The sequence below is a fragment of the Equus przewalskii genome, chromosome 14, assembly GCF_037783145.1.
Source record: "Equus przewalskii isolate Varuska chromosome 14, EquPr2, whole genome shotgun sequence".
Lineage (NCBI taxonomy): Eukaryota > Metazoa > Chordata > Mammalia > Perissodactyla > Equidae > Equus > Equus przewalskii.
The window spans coordinates 54,333,550-54,355,696 of NC_091844.1; the positions used below are offsets into that span (position 1 = coordinate 54,333,550).

The following is a 22,147-nucleotide window of genomic DNA, read 5'->3' on the forward strand; positions in this document are numbered from 1 at the left end:
AACATGTAAATCAGTGGGCATGTGTTTAAATTATAGGCCTAGGGATTATAAACAAGTTGATTTTTGAAAACAGACATTCAAAATAGTTAGTGTGTTTGGCCAAGAAGATCTTAAAATAATTGTTTACCCAAACTTTTTCCTTTTTCTTTGCTTTCTTTGACAACAAAAATATAGAAAAGACATAGAAGGGTTCAACAAGTCTTTCTATACTCACATTCTCTTTAAAACTAGATGGTTTTAAAAAATAGTAAATACTGAGGAAGTATTTTCTGGTGCCCATCTGACTAGGCAAAAGAGAAAACTTAGAGTAATTAGAGGAAAGAGAGCTAATTAGGAAAGACAGTCTGCAGGAAAGGTGAAATGGTCTTAAGGCTGATGGTCAAACCTGTGAGGACCGATTTCAGTCCCCTGTGAGGCTCTCCATGCATCTGGGGGGACTGGGAGCAAGAGGATTCTGGACAGGTCTCACAAAGGACACGTTTTACCACCAAGGACTCACAATAAGGTATTATGAAACGCTGGGCTTGGTGCCTCCCCGACTCCAGCAGGGTTATTATTACAAGTGTGGCTTAAACGCAGTTCTTCCAGGACAGAGGGACAGACACCTGTTTCTTGCTGAATGATTCTACAGTAATGCTTTGCTTAATGACGGAGATATGTTCTGAGAGATGCATTGTCAGGTGATTTGGTCATTGTGCGAACATCACAGACTGTACTTACACAAACCTAGATGGTATAGCCTACTACACACCTAGGCTGTATGTCCTAATCTTATGGGACCACTGTCATATAAGCAGTCCGTTGTTGGCTGAAACTTTGTTATGCAGAGCACGACGGTATATGACTTGGGCCTTTTTTGAAGACCTAAGTGTTGGAGGAACTGAATGGAACTCATGAATAGCCTCTCCATATTAAAAGTGGCATGCTTTAATTTCACTGCCAAAGCTTAAAGGCCTCTAACTTTATTTTTTGTTTTATTCCTAATGACCATCTAAGCCACTGATAATGGGGCTTGGAGATGAGGAGGGAGTCAAGAGGAGGACGACATCTGGTCTCAGACAGGCTCAGGGCCAGCCCTTCACTCATATGCAACTGTATTATATTTTAATGAAACACGATGCCATCTTTCCTCCCAGAAGTATGAGGATCGGAAGTACCTATCTGGGTTAAAGGCATGCAGACACATAGCTCACAGTATAGATTTCTTTAAGCATTTACAGGTTGCTTTTAAGGAAGGACAGACTTTTGCGTAATTATGGAAAACCCTGAGTGAGACATTTCTTTTAAATGAATACTACTATTGTTCCACATGGCAAATCAAATCAAATCTAAAGATTATAATGCTATTTTCACTGAAAAATGTTACGTGGCAATAATATTAAAAGATCAAAAAGACAGACAATGTGAAGAAAGAGCTATAAACAACTGGCTAGATTTCCACCTAATGCAGATGAATTTTTTAATAGACTGTGTTAATAGAACTGGCATTGACTATCATGCCCATATAAAAAGTGAAAATGTAATTTTAAATGTTTAGAGGGAAATTAATAGGAATCTTTCAAAATTAATCTATAGAGAATTTTCTCATACCTAAGTCAGCTTTTGTGTATATCAGCACACAACTGGAAACAATGTAAGGCTCTGAAATTACTTTGGGAGAGCATGAAATAATAGACATATTTAAAATTTTGCATATTAGAATGTCAAAATTTGGATGTGGATATCAATTAAATAATTGAGCATCAACTGGTAATCATTAGGTAACTTTAAAGCAAAAGCATAAAATTGTGTTAAGGTATGACATGGGCAAACTGAAATCAATGCAATTCATTTACTAAAACATCACAAATGAAACTGTTTTAGAGGCAAAATTAAGATATCATAACTTTTCAGGTGGGTTAAAAAACTCTCTCAGGCAGGAGAATATAGCAATTACTGAGGTAGCTGGGTGGCACAAGAGTTGAGCGTAGATTGATATAGGTATTGTGGGGTTGCTTTCCAGTTCCACTCGAAATTCCTATGCTTTTAGGTCAGTTAGGGAAGATGGGTTTGAATGTGAAAACTCATGATGCTCAGAAATACCCTAACCCTTCAAAAATATCTGTGTATATAAATGTAATAAAAGGGATCACCATACAATATAAACAGATACTCTTACTAAAAATAGAAGTTAGTCATTGACTCCTAGATAAATATTAATTCAAAGATGACTTCCAACTAATCTGTATAGACAAGCTGCACACATAATAAGGGTTACATGAGGTCATTTTACTGTTCCTACAACATGCTTCTCACTTTGCTACATCTACAAAACCCTCCAAATATTCATGACATATTTTTCAAAAGTCTTCTGGACTACATTTAAATAAAATATTTTGCCTACTTATTCTAGTGCCCACAAAGGCAAAAGGCTGGTGCCTAGAAAAAGACCCTGCTCACCGCTCCCAGTAAATGGCTGTGTTCAGGTCATGCTTGCCCCAGTGTGACCGCCCAAGTTACACAGCTCTACAAATTCCACCTGAAAGGCTGTCAGGACATTCAATTTATAAGGTCACAATGTCCCGTTTTATCAAACTAAAAGGAGATCTGAGAAAATCTAGGTATTGGGTCATGATGAATTTATCAACTTTTGTATTCTTATATCAGACTTGTGTATCACAAACAGTGCTACTGGGCACATAAGGAATGCAGTCTCCACTTTTAACCACTTTCCTCAGAGATCTGGGTTTTGTCAGCTGTGTTTGTGTGCTTTCAGGCTGGGTGGTCCTTAGTTTTTCTGGTACAAGAAAAGTATAGATACATTTGAATGTCCTAATAAAACCCAAAACCTTTTAAATAATCCCACAAACAAAAGACTATTATGAAAGTGTCTCCCCAGCAGCAAGTTAAGAATCACTGCGAATCTTTTAACACAAACTGGAAAATTCAAAAAGGATATGTGAACATTAGGTCATCTCTGGGTGGTAGAATGATAGGTAATTTTTAATTCCTTCTTTATGCATATCAGAATTTTACTTTTTATATAGTAAAGACATATTATTTAAATAATTTTAAAAGTAAAAAAAAAAAAATCAAGTATGGGGGCTGGCCCCGTTGCTGAGTGGTTAAGTTCACTCGTTCTGCTTCAGCAGCCCAGGGTTTCTCTGGTTGGGATCCTGGACGCGGACATGGCACTGCTCATCAGGCCACGCTGAGGTGGTGTCCCACACAACACAACTAGAGGCGCTCACAACTAGAATATACAACTATGTACTGGGGGGATTTGGGGAGAAGAAAGAAAAAAAAGAAGATGGCAACAGATGTTAGCTCAGGTGCCAATCTTTAGAAAAAAAAATCAAGTAAATAAATTGGGAAAATCTATGGAATTCTAGAAGTATTTTTGTGATAAAACTCAAGATGAAATAAAATAAATGTTTAGGATAATACCTGATCCTTCTGAATTCTCATTTCATCAACTTCACTTTCAGCATACTGAGGGTCTCTTGCAGGGTCCTTGATATCTTTCAGTGTGTTGGTATTCTGAAATTACAATTCTTCAAATCATTTCATGCCCATAACCCAGAACCTTCAAAGACTATCATCTATCTGCCTCACAAACCAAGTTCCCTTTCCTCAGTCACCCGCTGAAGGCTCTCTACAATCTTCTGAGCTTTTATCATCACCGTTGAGAGCCATTTCAAATTCCACCAGGTCCTCTTCCCTCCTCTCCTTTCAGACGTTGTCTCTCCTTCTCTAATCCCGGAGAGCTCTGTTTGAAAGTGCAACAAGAACTGTGTCTTACACGTCTTTTAACCCCCACAGTGCCTCATCTACAATAGACTTTTAGTGAATATTTAATTGATTTTCGAGCATGAGAGATGAAAACCAAGTTATGATGATAGGCCCATGGGGACATTTCCCAATAACTGTTGAATAACAGTGCTGAAAATTCTTTCTTTAAAAGAATTAGAAATATATACCTTTGGTGGAAAGAGCCTTTCATATACTTTTTTCCACAACTCCATTGGTGAACGGGCATGAAGCTTTCCAATGTCATTATCAGGAACAGGAGGAGATCCTAAAATTGGAAGTTTAGTCCAAATGATTGTATTGATTAAAACATTAAAAACTCTATTAATAAAACTGATGACACTTATAAAAGTATAAACCTTAGATCACTCATTTCCCCTCTCCTTAATATATATTATATAATATACTTAATATCACTATTAAAATTTACCCCTACCTAGTGTAGAAAGCCACTGGGGCAGAATCAGAGGAAGAGGAGACAGGGTAATGAGTAAACTATAATTCTCTTTCCCCACACTTACACTGCTACTCAGCAAAAATATGAAAGTTTAGTATTCTCATGTGTTGGGAATTTGTAAGGAAACAAATACTCTTATGTGCTACCGGTTAGAGTGCAAATTGGGATAGCTAATTTGGAGGGTAATTTGGCACTACTAAATACTATTAAAATACTAAAAAAGGTCATACCCTCTTAACCAGCAATTCCACTTTTTGGTGCTTAATGTAGAAACACCTGTATATGTGTATTAAGGATTTTACATTGTAGCATCATTTGTATTAGTGAAAAAATGGCCACAACCAAAATGTCCATGAATAGAGGAATAGTGAAAATTACTATGCATAGCCATGCTCTGTAACACTATCCAGCAGTCAAAATACCAACCTATATGTAGCATTAATATGGAAAAACCACTAAGGCATATTGAGTAAAAAAGGCAAATTTCAAAATGACAGATACAGAATGATACAATTATGTTAAAACAAATAGTTTTTCCTACATGACATATACATTCATAGAAAATGGTCTGGAAAGATACATACCAAACTTGATCCTCATATGTACTATTTTAATGTTTTATAAGGAGAATGTCTATGTATTGCTTGTATAATTTAATTTGAAAATTAAAAAAATTTGCTGCCACTTCTTGGCAATTTTCAGTCTATAATCTGAGGTTTTTCATTCTTTCTATTCCAGCACCTACACTGTTCACTAAGATTGTTTCACTGATGATCTTTTGGGGCCTCTGTATCACCTTGGTCAGAAAGTCATTGATACAATCCACGGATCTTATTCAGCTTTCCCAAGTTTTTTACTTGTCCTTGTCTGTGGTGTGTGTGCGTGTGTGCGTGTGTGTGTAAGTTCTATACAACTTTACCACGTTTGTAGGTTCCTGAACCATTCCATTACCACAAGGATCCCTTGTGTTCCCCTTTTATAACCATACCCACTCCTTCCTAACCTCTCCCCCTACCTCCTCACCCACAGTCCTGTCCCTAATCTATGATAACCACTAATCTTCCCTCCATTTCTAAAATTTTTTCATTCCAAAAGTTTTATATAAATAGAATCATATTGTATGCAACCTTTTCTGACGGGCCTTTTCAATCAGCGTAATTCCCTGGAGACTCATCCAAGTTGTTGTATCCATAGTTTGTTCCTTTTTTATTGCTGAGTACTATTCTATGGTATCAATGTGTCAGTTTGTTTTTTCATTCACCTGTTGAACACCATCTGGGTTGTTTCCAGTTTTGGCTATTACAAATAATGCTGCTATGAACATTTGTGTACAGATTTTTACGTGAACATAAGTTTCCATTTCTCTGGGATAAATGCCCAATAGTGCAATTTCTAGGTCCTATGGTATCTAGATGCTTAGTAAGAAACTATCAAACTATTTTCAAGAGTGGCTGTACCATTTTACATTCCCACCAGCAATGTATAAGTGATCCAGTTTCTCCATTTCCTTGTCAGCATTTGGTGCTGTCACTATTTTTTATTTTAGCTGTTCTGATAGGTATGTGGTGATATCTCATTGTGGTTTCAATTTGCTTTTCCCTGATTAATAACGTTAAACATCTTTTCACGTGCTTACTTGCCATTTGTATATCCTCTTCAGTGAAACGTGTTTGGTCGATTTTCTAACTGGATTCTTTTTTTTACTGTTGAGTTCTTTAATATATTCTAGATGCTAGTCATTTGTTGGATATGTGGTCTGAAAATATTTTCTCCCAGACTATAACATGTCTTTTCATCCTTTTCACATGGGCTTTCAAGAGCCAACGTTTTTCATTTTGATAAGGTCCAAGCTCCATGATTTTTAAATTCAGTAATTCTCAACCGTTTTCTGACCTCCAACAACTCACATGGGCAAAAGACTTCCATACACATTATCTATCAGTACACAGAGTGATTCTCACTGCTACTGAAATTAAGTTGGTACTAATGATAATTATAAAAATAAGTCTCCATGGTCTCTCATTAACTACCTCTTTTCCTTTCATTTCAATTCAATCTATAATTTCATTACAAAGATCCCTACATGTGAAATCAAGTCAACTTTAGCTTGTAAGAGTAATGGGGAATGGGAAATAAAAAAGAAAACTACTGCCCATTAGAGTTTAAAACCAAACTATGCCAACCCTAGAGTACACAGAGTTGCTAAGCCTGAAGATCTTCACAATGAAAATAGCTTCTATGGGACGATAAGGAGCTTGACTATATAAACTCTTAAAATTCCTTTTGCTTCATGAGCCTATGGCGTCTATAAGTTTAGGAAATACATCTCATTAGATGAGGCAAGCTATTTTCATCATGAAAAATTAAGGCATATCTAATTAGTACAACTAATTGTAGTTGTAGTACAACTACATGGATGGATGGATGGATGGATGGATGTAGACAGTCCACCACTTGAGTCTCTAATTTTCCATCGTTGCCCATAATATATAGCTTTGAATTCCTTGACCATTCTGTGCTCCTGGTTTTCTTCTAAACTGAAGGAGCTAAAACTTAAAAATACCTGGAAATCACTGAGGGAAAGGAAATACATGTAAATTTTTCAGTGGAGTAGAGGTCAGAAATCACTCTGCTATGTGGCAACATCTCTTCCATCACAAATATGTCAATGTGATGCATGTTACATCGATATTGTGTACATAAATAAATAGATAAGAAATAACGGCAACAACAATGAAACCAGAAACGGTGTTTTTTTGGAGATGCAGTGAACATGGAGTAGGATAAAATCAATGAGCAATTAAAAAAAGACTGAACAATCTTAATAAGTTCACCAACCTATTTGACTCAAAGAATCCAATCCTGCTGTGATAAACAGTGGTTTATTCTGATCCACACATATTGATTTGCTACATAGGTAAGAAGAAAAAACACTCTAATTTAGTTTAGCAGTCAAATATCCTGCCACATTCTACTGTAAATACAAGAGCCAAGTTTTATATCTAGCCAGTGGTGAGAGCATTGCCCCCAATGAATGAGTGAATATTAATGTATGTGATTTCAAAAATTAAAGTATAGCATTAATAAACGTTTTACAGGAAAAAAAAGTGACAGGCCCAAATTACCTTAAATCAAAATCAAGAAAAGTAGCAAGGTTAATAAGAATACATACTAACATTATTGATTCCATTTCTAATCAATATAAGCAAGTGATAATAGAGGGAAAGCTACTAAAATGAGAGAAAAGGAGTAAAAGAAATCAGGGAAACAAGTATAATAGAATTATTATTTTATTCTAGTCTCTAAGTATTATATAATATTTTCACTGTAAAATTTGAGAAATATTTAAACAATGTAATGAGCAAGGGATAATATGAAATTCTCTCTCTAAGAACAGCCATCTGGGGCACTTTCCTGGTCAAGAAACAAACAACTGGTGAGAACAATAATCAGATGAGACAATACTGGCAAAAAAATACAATAAAAAGATATTAAAATATATATTTTAACAGTACCTTTTGTCAATGCCAAATGCCAACTGGTTGATAACTCCACGTATTTTTAGTAATAGAGCTTCTGACTTACTGGTAAACTAAAAAAAATCAGGAGAATAAATTATATACTTGGCTTTCAAATCACAGAAACGGTAAAATAAATATGGCTTTGAACAAGTACAGACTGCAGAGAGAATTACTATTTATTTGCCCAACAAATATTTGTGTTTGAGTAGACAACAGAAAACCCAAATGAAGAAAGAAATCTTGATAAATTTGTTTTAACTTATTCTTTAAACTTCATGAGTGCATGATATTGAAGGGACTTGTGGTTTATGCACTAATCATTTCAGCTACTCCCACATATGGATCATAATCATTGTCAAAATGCAATCTGGTTGGTTAAAAAGTAGGAGGTATACATTATAAACAACTTTTCCATCCAAGGGCATGTTACTGCCTTCAATGCAGTTAACGTGGGTGTTGCAGACTAGTCCAACAACACTGACACTTACTAAAATGATTTTTCAACTTCTGAATTGCCTTTGGAGCCTACAAAATAAGCTACTAAATATTTTCGGTGGTGATATATAATTAGGGTGACCATAACCAGAACACTTTGGAGAATGAAAGGGGGTGTGGGTACTATTTATCAACTGAAATAAAGAGTTTAGGTGTTATTAGTGGAGGAGTTTATTCAATAATCAGCATGAGGAGTTTGAACCCTGGGAAAACAGTTCAACAGAGCACTCTGATGGAACTGCCCCGAGGGGTGTGAGTTTAAACGCAGCTTACCTCTCTTTCACAAAACAATCTACATGCAGGGAAGAGGAAAAGGAAAAAAAACCTTACAACTGGATTTTCTATATGTAGAGAAAAGGGGATGGAGCACATCTGGGCTTTTCTCTACATTATACATGGAATGTACCATAAACAAGAATTCCTTGGTTATACATCAGACAAGTTCATAGATGCTGAAGTTCCCTATGTGTGGAGGAAGGCAAGGACCAGGGTCGGTAATTATTCCCTCAATCTCTAAGAAACACAGCTGGGAAATGTGAGAGCGAGGTACCCCTTTATCTTTTCCTTCTGTGGATCTGTCCAGCTGGCGTCTTCAGTCATGAGGTAGGGTTGCAAGGTCACTTTGACACAGGCTGAACATGGCCTGCCTGCTGCTTCCCAGTGCAGCATGGATTTCTACTGTGCTGACTTAAAAGCCTATGCAGTTTGCTTGCCAGATTCACTTCTTAGACGAGGGAGAGGAGTCCCCAAAATCTGTCCACATGTCAGTAATTAAGCTGAGACATCGGGTGAAAACCAGGACATATGGTTATCTTACACATCTTTTCAGACTAGATTTGATTTGTGGAAATACCAAAACTCATTTAGCCAAATCAGAATGACTAAGATACATGAAAGTGGAAAAAACAATCTTGAACCAAAATGAAATGTAATTATAAGGCAAAGGGATCAATTTTCAGGATAAGATTCATTCTGGATTAAGAATAGGTTCCCAGGGAAACTACTCAAAGGAGAACCCTCATGTGAATATGTAAGATTTGATATCTTTATTTTAAAAAAATTGAAACACTTTTAACGCTTCTAGTGAGACAATTTTTAAAAATATAGAAAACTTTAAATTTAAAAACAACTTCTCTTTATTATCATCATTATTATTATGTTCCCTATATGGAGAGGAAAAAACCTCATGACACATGTATTTCATAGAACTGCAGGGCTGGGAGGACATGAGAAGTTTCTGACTCAACCCTCCCAATCTGCTGCATCAATCACCTGGAAAACATCCTCCACAAATAGCTGTAGAGTTTCTGTTTGGATAAACTCAACGCCTGGGAACTCATTAACTTTCAAAGCAATTTATTCCATTTTCAGATGCAGTCAGGGGGTTCTTAACGACAGGGATATGTTACAAGAAACGAGTCATTAGGCGATTTTGTTGTTGTGCCAACATCATAGAGTGTACTGACACAAATCTAGATGGTACAGCCCACTACACACCTAGGCTATCTGGTACCAATCTTATGGGACCACTGTCATATATATGGTCTGCCTGAAACATCGTTATGCAGCACATGACTGTAATGGTAATATTAGAAAGTTCTTTCTTACTTTGAGCTAAACTCTCTCTGTTGATTCCTTGTTCTTGACTCTAAGAGAGCAAAGAATACATTTAATCCCTCTTCCATGGAACAGTCCTTCAAATATTTAAAGAGTATTATCATATTCCAGATAACAGAATATAATTTTATACTGCTCCTCATATGTTACGATTTTTTTTTTTTTTTTTTTATTAATGTTATGATAGATTACATTGTGAGATTTCAGTTGTACATTTTTGTTAGTCATGTTGTGGGTACACCACTTCCCCCTCCGTACCCTCCCCCCACCCCCCCTTTTCCCTGGTAACCACCAATCAGATCTCCTTCTCAATATACTAATTTCCACCTATGAGTGGAGTCATATAGAGTTCGTCTTTCTCTGACTGACTTATTTCGCTTAACATAATACCCTCGAGGTCCATCCACATTGTTGTGAATGGGCCAATTTCGTCTTTTTTTATGGCTGAGTAGTATTCCATTGTGTATATATACCACATCTTCTTTATCCAATCATTAGTTTCTGGGCATGTAGGCTGGTTCCACGTCTTGGCTATTGTAAATAATGCTGCAATGAACATAGGGGTGCAACGGACTCTTGAGATATCTGATATCAGGTTCTTAGGATAGATACCCAGTAATGGGATGGCTGGGTCATAGGGTATTTCTATTTTTAACTTTTTGAGAAATCTCCATACTGTTTTCCATAGTGGCTGTACCAGTTTGCATTCCCACCAACAGTGTATGAGGGTTCCTCTTTCTCCACAACCCCTCCAACATTTGTCGTTCTTGGTTTTGGATGTTTTTGCCAATCTAACGGGGGTAAGGTGATATCTTAATGTAGTTTTGATTTGCATTTCCCTGATGATTAGCGATGATGAACATCTTTTCATGTGTCTATTGGCCATATTCATATCTTCTTTTGAGAAATGTCTGTTCATGTCCTCTGCCCATTTTTTGATCGGGTTGTTTGTTTTTTTGTTGTTAAGCAGTGTGAGTTCTTTGTATATTATGGAGATTAACCCTTTGTCGGATAAGTGGCTTGTAAATATTTTTTCCCAATTAGTGAGCTGTTTTTTTGTTTCAATCCTGTTTTCCCTTGCCTTGAAGAAGCTCTTTAGTCTGATGAAGTCCCATTTGTTTATTCTTTCTATTGTTTCCCTCAACTGAGGAGTTACAGTGTCCGAAAAGATTCTTTTGAAACTGATGTCAAAGAGTGTACTGCCTATATTCTCTTCCAAAAGACTTATTGTCTCAGGCCTAATCTTTAGGTCTTTGATCCATTTTGAGTTTATTTTGGTGTGTGGTGAAAAAGAATGGTCAATTTTCAATCTTTTGCATGTGGCTGTCCAGTTTTCCCAGCACCATTTGTTGAAGAGACTTTCTTTTCTCCATTGTAGGCCCTCTGCTCCTTTGTCGAAGATTAGCTGTCCATAGATGTGTGGTTTTATCTCTGGGCTTTCAATTCTGTTCCATTGATCTGTGGACCTGTTTTTGTACCAGTACCATGCTGTTTTGATCACTGTAGCTTTGTAGTATGTTTTGAAATCGGGGATTGTGATTCCGCCGGCTTTGTTTTTCTTGCTCAGGATTGCTTTAGCAATTCGCGGTCTTTTGTTGCCCCATATGAATTTTAGGATTGTTTGTTCAATTTCTGTGAAGAATGTTCTTGGGATTCTGATTGGGATAGCATTGAATCTGTATATTGCTTTAGGTAGTATGGACATTTTAACTATGTTTATTCTTCCGATCCATGTGCAAGGGATGTCTTTCCATCTCTTTATGTCATCGCCTATTTCTTTCAAGAGAGTCTTGTAGTTTTCATTGTATAGATCCTTCACTTCCTTGGTTAAGTTTATCCCAAGGTATTTTATTCTTTTCGTTGCTATTGTGAATGGGATAGAGTTCTTGAGTTCTTTTTCTGTTAGTTTATTGTTAGTGTATAGAAATGCTACTGATTTATGCACGTTAATTTTATACCCTGCTACTTTGCTGTAGTTGTTGATTATTTCTAATAGTTTTTCTGTGGATTCTTTGGGGTTTTCTATGTATAAGATCATGTCGTCTGCAAACAACGAGAGTTTTACTTCTTCGTTACCTATTTGGATTCCTTTTATTTCTTTTTCCTGCCGAATTGCTCTGGCCAGCACCTCCAGAACTATGTTGAATAGGAGTGGTGAACGTGGGCACCCTTGTCTTGTTCCTGTCCTCAGAGGGATGGCTTTCAGCTTTTGTCCATTGAGTATGATGTTGGCTGTGGGTCTATCATATATGGCCTTTATTATGTTGAGGTACTTTCCTTCTATACCCATTTTACTGAGGGTTTTTATCATAAATGGGTGTTGGATCTTGTCGAATGCTTTCTCTGCATCTATTGAGATGATCATGTGGTTTTTGGTTTTCATTTTGTTAATGTAGTGTATCACGTTGATTGACTTGCGGATGTTGAACCATCCCTGTGTCCCTGGTATAAATCCCACTTGATCATGGTGTATAATCTTTTTGATGTATTGCTGTAATCGGTTAGCCAAAATTTTGTTGAGGATTTTTGCATCTATGTTCATCAGTGATATCGGCCTGTAGTTCTCCTTCTTTGTGTTGTCCTTGTCAGGTTTGGGGATCAGAGTGATGTTGGCTTCATAGAATGTGTTAGGGAGTTCTCCATCTTTCTCAATTTTCTGGAACAGTTTGAGGAGAATAGGTATTAAGTCTTCTTTGAATGTTTGGTAGAATTCTCCAGAGAAGCCGTCTGGTCCTGGAGTCTTGTTTTTGGGGAGGTTTTTGATTACCGTTTCTATTTCCTTACTTGTGATTGGTCTATTCAGATTCTCCATTTCTTCCTGATTCAGTTTGGGGAGATTGTAGGAGTCTAGGAATTTGTCCATTTCTTCCAGGTTGTTCAATTTGTTGGCATATAGTTTTTCATAGTATTCTCTTATGATCTCTTGTATTTCGTTGGTATCTGTTGTGATTTCTCCTCTGTCATTCCTGATTTTATTAATTTGCGATTTCTCTCTTCTTTTCTTGGTGAGTCTGGCTAGGGGTTTGTCAATTTTGTTAATTCTTTCGAAGAACCAACTCTTTGTTTCATTGATCCTTTCTATTGTCTTTTTTGTTTCAATATCGTTTATTTCTGCTCTTATTTTTATTATTTCCCTCCTTCTACTGACTCTGGGCCTTGTTTGTTCTTCTTTTTCTAGTTCTGTTAGGTGTCGTTTGAGGTTGCTTACGTGAGCTTTTTCTTGTTTAGTGAGGTGAGCCTGTATTGCGATGAATTTCCCTCTTAGGACTGCTTTTGCTGCATCCCAAATGATTTGGTATGTCGTGTTCTCATTTTCATTTGTCTCCAGATAATATTTGATTTCTTCTTTAATTTCTTCAATGATCCATTGTTTGTTGAGAAGCGTGTTGTTTAGTCTCCACATTTTTGCACCTTTCTCTGCTTTTTTCTTGTAGTTGATTTCTAGTTTAATAGCGTTATGATCAGAAAAGATGCTTGATATTATTTCAACTCTCTTGTATTTATTGATGTTTGCTTTGGTTCCCAAAATATGGTCAATCCTTGAGAATGTTCCATGTGCACTTGAGAAGAATGTGTAACCTGCTGTTTTTGGATGAAGTGTTCTATATATATCTATTAAGTCCATCTGGTCTAATTTTTCATTTAATTCTATTATTTCCTTGTTGATTTTCTGTCTGGATGTTCTGTCCATTGGTGTTAATGGTGTGTTGAGGTCCCCTACTATTATTGTATTGTTGTTGATGTCTTCTTTTAGTTCTATTAAGAGTTGCTTTACAAATTTTGGTGCTCCTGTGTTGGGTGCGTATATATTTATAAGTGTTATGTCTTCTTGGTGGAGAGTCCCTTTTATCATTATATACTGTCCCTCTTTGTCTTTCTTTATCTGTTTTGCTTTGAAATCTACCTTGTCTGATATTAGTATAGCGACACCTGCTTTCTTTTGTTCATTATTAGCTTGGAGTATTGTTCTCCATCCCTTCACTCTGAGTCTGTGTTTGTCTTTGGGGCTGAGGTGTGTTTCCTGGAGGCAGCATATTGTTGGATCTTGTTCTTTGATCCATCCTGCCACTCTGTGTCTTTTGATTGGGGAGTTCAATCCGTTTACATTTAGAGTGATTATTGAGACGTGGGGGCCTACCACTACCATTTTGTGTCTTGTTTTCCGGTTTTCTTCAGTTTCCTTTGTTTCTTGTCCCATGGTTTAATCTGTTCTGATGTAGAGCTGCTACTCTCTGTTGTTGTCCTTCTACTTATCTCCTCTGCTCTTGGTTTTGTAGTCCCTTTCCTTTTTTGGATTTTTCAGGAATGAGGGTTTTCCTGAGGATTTCCTGAAGAGGAGGTTTTGTGGCAATGAACTCCCTTAATTTTTGTTTATCTGGGAAAGTTTTTATTTCTCCATCGTATTTGAAGGATATTTTCGCTGGGTAGAGAATTCTCGGCTGTAGGTTTTTGTCCTTCAGATTTTTGAATATATCATTCCACTCTCTTCTAGCCTGTAAAGTTTCTGCTGAGAAATCTGCTGATAGCCTGATGGGGGTTCCTTTGTAGGTTAGTTTCTTTTGCCTGGCTGTCCTTAATATTTTCTCCTTGTCGTTGACTTTTGCTAGCTTCACTACTATATGCCGTGGAGTTGGTCTTCTTGCATTGATAAAGTTTGGAGATCTATTGGCTTCTGTCACCTGAAGATCCATCTCCCTCACCAGATTTGGGAAGTTCTCAGCCATTATTTCTTTGAATAGGTTTTCTGCCCCTTTCTCCTTCTCTTCTCCCTCTGGTATACCTATAATCCTTACGTTGCATCTCCTAATTGTGTCTGATAATTCTCGGAGAGTTTCTTCATTTCTTTTAAGTCTTGCTTCTCTCTCCTCCTCTGCCTGCAACAATTCTATATTGCCATCTTCCAAATTGCTAATTCTTTCCTCCATATTATCGGCCCTACTGTTCAGAGCATCTAGATTTTTCTTAATCTCCTCTATTGTGTTCTTCATTTCCAGTATTTCTGTTTGGTTCTTCTTTATCGTATCAAACTCTTTTGTGACATAGCTCCTGAACTCGTTGAGTTGTCGGTCAGAATTCTCTCTTAACTCAGTGAGTATTTTAATGATGGCTGTTTTGAAGTCATCATCATTTAGGTTATATATCTCATTTTCTTTGGGATTGTTTTCTGTGTATTTGTTACTTTCTTTCTGTTCTGGAGATTTGATGTATTTTTTCATATTGCTTGATGATGTTGATTTGTGCCTCCGCATGGAGATAGAGTTTAGTTGCTCCTTTCACTTGTTTCAGCTGCTGCAGTGGGGGGAGCAGCTGTTTATACTTCACCAACCAGGAACCCTGTCCGTAGTTGCTAACTGGGCCTGGGCCCCTCTTCGTAGCCACAGTGGCCCTTTGGATTCCCTCCTCTGCCGTGGGGGCCGTCACGGGGGGCTTCAGACTGCAGGTGCCTACTGTTGTTGCCCACCTAGATGCGCTCTCTCCTTGGGGTCTGCAACGGTGTTATGGGCTTTTCCAGCGGCCAGGGGTGGGATCACTTTTATTTGTCGCTCGGTTGCTGTCGGCACCCACCAAATCTCACTTGTCCTCTATGGGTCGCAGGAGAGCTATTGGCATCTTCTACAGTCTGTGGTTAGTACACCTAGCTATGCTGCTTTTGCCCTGGGGTCTTCCAGCCTTGTGGCTGGCGGCTGGGTGCCTTCTACTGGTGCTGTGCAGAGGCTTTCCCTAAGGCTTCTGTGAGCCTGTAGGGTTTCCCCCTAGGCTACTAAGCTGGGTCTCTGGAACTCTCTCCAGCCCCAGTCCTCTCCGAGATCTCCGGCAATCCCTAGCCTCACCTGGTGGGCAACGGCAGCTGGGGGTCGCCCCGCCCTCTGGGCTTCTCTCCGGGCCTCTGCCGGGAGCTCTGAATGCTCAGCGTGGCCCCTCTGCTACCGGCAGACAGAGAGTTTTGTCTGCTGCCCGGGCGGAGCTCCGGCGCTTCTCCACCGGATCGCCGGACCCGCCTTTGAAAGTTCCCCCGCCCCGGTCCTCTCCGAGATCTCCGGCAATCCCTAGTCCCACGGGGCGGGCAACGGCAGCTGGGGGTCGCCCCGCCCTCTGGGCTTCTGTCCGGGCTTCTGCCGGGAGCCCTGAGTGCTCAGCGTGGCCCCTCTGCTACCGGCAGACAGAGAGTTTTGTCTGCTGCCTGGCGGAGCTCCGGCGCTTCCCCTCCGGGTCGCCGGACCCGCCTTTGAAAGTTCCCCCGCCCCGGTCCTCTCCGAGATCTCCGGCAATCCCTAGTCCCCCGGGGCGGGCAACGGCAGCTGGGGGTCGCCCCGCCCTCTGGGCTTCTCTCCGGGCCTCTGCCGGGAGCCCTGAGTGCTCAGCGTGGCCCCTCTGCTACCGGCAGACAGAGAGTTTTGTCTGCTGCCTGGCGGAGCTCCGGCGCTTCCCCACCGGGTCGCCGGACCCGCCTTTGAAAGATCCCCCGCCCCGGTCCTCTCCGAGATCTCCGGCAATCCCTAGTCCCACGGGGCGGGCAACGGCAGCTGGGAGACCTCCGTGCCCACCGTGTCTCTCTCTGGGACCCTCCGGGCGCCCCGAGCACCAGGCCGGGTCTCCCTGCCAAGGGCGGGGAGAGACTCTCCCCGCGGGCTCAGGTGTGCAACTCCAAAGTTTCCCTCTGCGTTTAGGAGTAATTGCGGGGGGTTTAAGTAGGGTTCTGGTCACCTGTTTCCACCGACGCTCCTCTGTTGTGTTCTCGCTCCTGCCCTAGATGTGTGTGGATCCTCTGGGGGCGTCCGTTGGAAGAAAGCCGCTTGCGGGTACTAGGCTGCCCGTCGGGGTCGGAGAGTTTTCACCTATTTCCACATCCTCCCGGAGGAAAGTCCGTCCGCCTTCCGATGTATAGTCGCGTGGGTGTCTCAGACGTCCTGAGATGCTGTCTGGATATCCTTTGTCAAGCGATAAGTGTCCAAATAATTGTAGACTCGAAGGGCGAGAGACAAAGAGGACTACTCACGGCGCCATCTTGGAAGAATCCCTCATATGTTACGATTTTAAGACCTCTACCATCCTAAGGGCTCTCCACTGAATCTGGTCCCACTTATCAACATTTTCCTGTTTTTGTTTTTATAAACTTTATTAGATTGCTCATAATATTCAATAAGTATTCTTGACAGAATAATAAAGGAAACTATAGTGTTAAAAAAAACTGCTGAGCATCATTGAATCTTGTAAGGCAGTACCCAACTCTCTCCCTTGAATGGGGTGTAGAGTAAGAGTGGAAGTGAAACTGAAAGATGGGGTTTGATAACTTTGGCTACGCTCTTCTTGGTTTGGGAAGCTAGAAACGCTTTATATGGTTCCCTTGGTGGTCCAGAAGTGCTCCTCTACCCCAACCTCTGATCCCTTGGGTTACTGAAAACCGAGATGAAGGCCTTCTCAAATCCTTGCCCTCGTCCCTAATCTCCTAGAGTCTTCTGGGCCATCGTTAATCCCAGCCCTGCTGTGGTCTGGGTTGACCTGACTGTATATAAATTTGTACCCATAAAACCAGACTGGTCCATGACTGATCATCAAATGTGATCTGCTCCTAAAGAAAGATGGGGATTTCTCTCAGCTAACTAACCAGAACTAAATGTGGGGCCTTATATAGCGGCAAAAATAAGAAACTAGAAGATCCATGGTCTTTGCTTCTGTACCCTAGATCAGTCATTCACTTTAAATTCCTCATATCTTTTCAAAATAGCAAAGAATATTTCCAAAGTACTCTGTTAACCTAATATGTAAGCAGATACAGTACAAACATAAAAGATGACGATTTTTTAAGAAAATACATAATGAAATTTATTTGGAGTATTCTGAAAAGTATAAACATTTAAACTATAGATCTTATTTATTACTTTTAAGTCATAATGTACTAGCCATGAAGGCAGGGGCCTAGACCCATCTCATCTCTGGATTCCTCCGAGCACTTTGATTTAGGGGAAAAAATAGATCATTCAAATGGGAAGAAGAAAGTTTTTTTTCTTCTCTTTTTTTTTGGTGCAGAAGATTGGCCCTGAGTGAACATCTGTTGTCAATCTTCCTCTTTTTTGTTTGAGGAAGATTGTTGCTGAGCTAACATCTGTGCCAATCTTCCTCTACTTTGTAGGTGGGATGTTGCCACAGCATGGCTTGATGAGTGGTGTGCAGGTCCATGCCTGGGATCTGAATCTGTGAACCCTGGGCTGCCAAAGCGGAGTGTGCAAACCCAACCACTATCCCACAAGGCCGGCCTCAGAAAGTATTTTTTTTAATAAAAATGCTTTTATATTTTTTGCATTAAAGGACATCCAGCAAAATTTGGTCCTGTTGTGGAAGATAATGATAACAGTAGTTATAGTAACCAAGATTTAGTGAGAAATATTTTGTTTCAGGCCTTCTGCTAAGCATTTCACATGGACTCCCTCTTCTTTTTTTTTTCCTGAGGAAGATTCATCCTAAGCTAACATCTATGCCAATCTTCCTCTATTTTGTATGTGGGATGCTGCCACAGCATGGCTGCTGATGAGTGGTGTAGGTCCGTGACTGGGAACTGAACCTGGGCTGCCAAAGCAGAGTGTGCCGAACTTAACCACTAGGCCATGGGGCTGGCCCTGAACTCCCTCTTTTAATCCTCACAACAATCCTATGAAGAAGGTACTATTTTTGTCCATTTTATCCTGGAGGAGACTGAGGCTTAAGTGAGATTAAGTGACTTGCCTGAGATCACATATCTAGTAAATGGTTGCCCTGATATTTGAACCATTCCTGAGTTCACGTTTTCAACCTCTACAACAAACAACATTTTTTTTAAGTTTAAAAAAAGCCACACTGTTAAATTTTTTTTTCTCTTTTCTTTTAAGATAATACAGATTCTAATTCTTAAGGGGAAACTAAAAATAAATAACCAATTTATCTCTTTAAGATTGACTGGGGTTTATGGATATAAGCAAGTTAGAGCTTTTGCTGCAAAGAAATGGTAGGCCATCTAGCAGAGTGCATTCCATAAATACATTATCAAACACTCTGTAACAAGAGGAGTTTTGGGCAATGGGAAAGGAAAGAGGGGATGACATACATTAATAAAAGCATTATTATTCATAACTGTGTATCAAGTTGCTAATCTTTCCATATTTGGTACTGTCCATTCAAGCTCAAAGGATAAGAAATGTACAAACCATTAATGATGCTCCATAATAATGTGCAACAAATCGAAGTGTCTTGCAAATCACCTTTCTCTTCTCAGAGTCAAAATCCTGAAGAAATACGTTATTAAAAAGAAAAAACAAGTTGAAAGAACTAAATATCTATAGTAGGAAGGTTTAAATTATTAAATGTAGAAATAGATTATTTCTTTTCTTGGGGAACATACCATGAGGAGTAGGATTCCAATACCTTGATATTTGTTTCTATAGAGAGTTAAACTATAGGTGTAGCCTTCTAGAAGTATGGCTGTCAGATCTTCCTCTGTTTAAACACTTAGCTCAATAGAATTTAGATATAAGTACACACTTTATAGTATGGAATACCCTGAGGATTCTCTGACAAGCAAAGGTAAGAAGAAACCAAGTTTCTACTTTCTTCAATTTAAAAGCTGGGAAGTCAGTCCTATCCCTCAGTGATGGGTTAATGATTCAGTTTCCAATCTTCTATCTTATCCGCATTCCACTGCCATATCCCTGTTTCACTGTATTTATTGTTCTTTACCTAATTTCTCTTTCCCAACTATATCCTCTTTTCTAAAATCTTTAAGATGTGTGAGTCCTTGGCCTCTCCCTCCCAGAGTAATTTTTCTCATTTCATTATTACCTTTGTTCCCCTCTCATAAAGCCTAGGCAAGCATGTACAACAAACATAACTAGAAGTGCAAGAGCTTACCTGAAAAATATCATATTTGCTTCCAATTATGACCAGAGGTATTGGAAACGGGTCAATTATTTCACGATCCTGTTAACAAACATATTTCATTGATTTATTATAGTTAATTGTATATTACTATGTATTCAGCAATTTCTATTTACTTCCAAAAATATACCATTTTAGTCTCTTCATAGATGTTGACTTTGTTTGCTTGACATGGAGGTTGTTCCAATATTTAACTTTCACTTACTAAACTGTATTTGTCAAGTATGAAACTATAAATGGCAATTCCATAAATTACTATGATTTTATTGTTTTTCATGTTCTGCCCTTTCATTTTCTCATATAATATGTCATCTTTCTGTTTGTTTTTTTTACTACTTTGTCTGAGCTGTTTGTTGTAATAGCATTCATACTGCGTAGATGGGAACCATAAACTATCAGTTTTGTTCTGATATTACCTGTGTAAAACATCCATATAAACTCTGGGCAATATAAGATACTGCTCTTAGATTTCTAGAAGATGATATTCATGATTGTATTTCAAGAACTTGTGTTACCAACATTGTAACTTTGTAGTAATTTAATTAGGTGTCAGGTGATCAAAAGATATTGAGTATGTGACAGAGAATAAATGAATGTAAAATATAGAGTGACGGTTAAGGCTATTAAAACTCTACTGCTTGTTTAAATTTGTAGCTTCATCTAGTCTTTGCCAGATGACTTTTGTACAGTCTGGTTTTTTATCTTCATTTTACAGAGATCATAAAATCAGTATCAAACTACTACTTTAAAACTCTATTTCTTTTGATTGGTATAATATGCCATAACAATCACAGTAAATGTCTAACAAGAAGACATAAGAAATCTCTTTCCTTGTTTTGTTCTTACTGAGGTTTTATTAAATTGCTATAATTTTCCAGTGAACAGGTTCACCTACATCAAATGAATTTCAAGTCATGCATAAAAATCTAAATTGTCTGTGATGTTATCTTTAACTACGTATGGGGCTAAGGATTCCAGGAATAATTCCAATAGCAACTTACTGGATGGTCCTTCTGCATATTACTCCATATCTTCTGTCTCATTTCAGAAGATGCTTTAGAATTTTTCTTTCCCAGTTTCATTATCACTTTATTTACATGGCTTTTTGTGGCTTGCAACAGATTTTCCATGGTGGGCCAAAGGTCATTAGGTTTTGAAAGATCCAAAACAAGAACAATAGAAAATGTCCTAAAGAAATAAAAACATTTCTCAAAAAAACCCTCAAAATAATTACCATTTTGAAACGCTACTATACTGAAATTTATTATCAAGAATAACACTACAGCTTAAGGAAAAAACCCCAGCAATTTTCTAAGATTAAAAAAAAGTTACAGCCTTATTTATTCTAGTGCTTCTCTCTAGTGATATTTAAGTGTTACAACCAGCAGTGGCATTGAAGTTTTTGTTTGAACTAACAATAATCCAATTCAAATAATATACAAGAAATTGGGTCCAACGATGCCACATTTAGATCCAATTTTACTGTGTGCTCCAAAGAAGGGAAACAAAAATACTAATAATAGCAGCAGCAACAACGCAACAATCAGGTGAAGCAGAAAGAAATAGATTTACCGATGGACCTTGCCAGGGGACTACCTAGCTTATTTAATCTTCACAACAACCCTTCCTAGAAGAGGTTATGATATCCATTTCATGGATTAGAAGTCTGAGGCACAGATTTACATAACTAGTAAATTGTAGAGCTGGTATTTAGATCCAAAACCACATGTCTTTCAGCTCTACTATGCTGCCTCTCTGAAAGCACACTCCTGACCACCACACACCACTGCCATCACCACATGCATGTGTACTCGTGTTTATGGAAATCAAATATAAATCTAAACTCAGCAACAACAAACAACTCAAGTTTAAAATGGGCAAAGGACTCAAATAGACATTTCTCTAAAGAAGATATACAGATGGCCAATAAACCTACAAAAAGATGTCCAACATCATTAATCATTATGGAAATGCAAATCAAAACCACAGTGAGATACCACTTCATACCCATTAGGATAGCTATGATAAAACAAAAATAAAAACAAAACAAAACACCAGAAAATAACAAGTGTTGGTAAGGATATAGAGAAATGGGAACCCTTGTGCATTGCTGGTGGGAATGTAAGATGGTGCAGCAGCCGCTGTGGAAAACAGTATGATGGTTCCTCAAAAACTTAAACATAGAATTACTATATGATCCAGCAATTCTACTTCATTGAAATCAAGGAATCAAACAGATATTTGTACAGCAATCCTCACAGCAGCACTATTCACTATAGCCAGAAGGGGGAAATGACCCAAATGTCCATCAATGGAAGAATGGATAGGGGCCGGCCTGGTGGCGCAGCGGTTAAGTTCGCAC

The 22,147-nt window shown here is 38.6% G+C and overlaps 1 protein-coding gene across 3 annotated transcripts in view; it reads right to left on the minus strand.

Moving 5' to 3' along the window:
- DYNC2LI1 (dynein cytoplasmic 2 light intermediate chain 1) overlaps nucleotides 1-22,147 on the minus strand; it is a 38,404-nt gene that overhangs the window by 4,147 nt on the left and 12,110 nt on the right. For all 3 annotated transcript variants that reach the window (XM_070572770.1, XM_070572772.1, XM_070572771.1), the window contains exons 6-12: nucleotides 20,787-20,973; nucleotides 19,759-19,827; nucleotides 19,059-19,136; nucleotides 7,762-7,838; nucleotides 7,085-7,155; nucleotides 3,960-4,057; nucleotides 3,427-3,519 (exon numbers count right to left, since the gene is read on the minus strand). In XM_070572770.1, coding sequence (XP_070428871.1) covers nucleotides 3,427-3,519; nucleotides 3,960-4,057; nucleotides 7,085-7,155; nucleotides 7,762-7,838; nucleotides 19,059-19,136; nucleotides 19,759-19,827; nucleotides 20,787-20,973 — 673 coding nt within the window. The remainder of the gene's footprint in view (nucleotides 1-3,426; nucleotides 3,520-3,959; nucleotides 4,058-7,084; nucleotides 7,156-7,761; nucleotides 7,839-19,058; nucleotides 19,137-19,758; nucleotides 19,828-20,786; nucleotides 20,974-22,147) is intronic.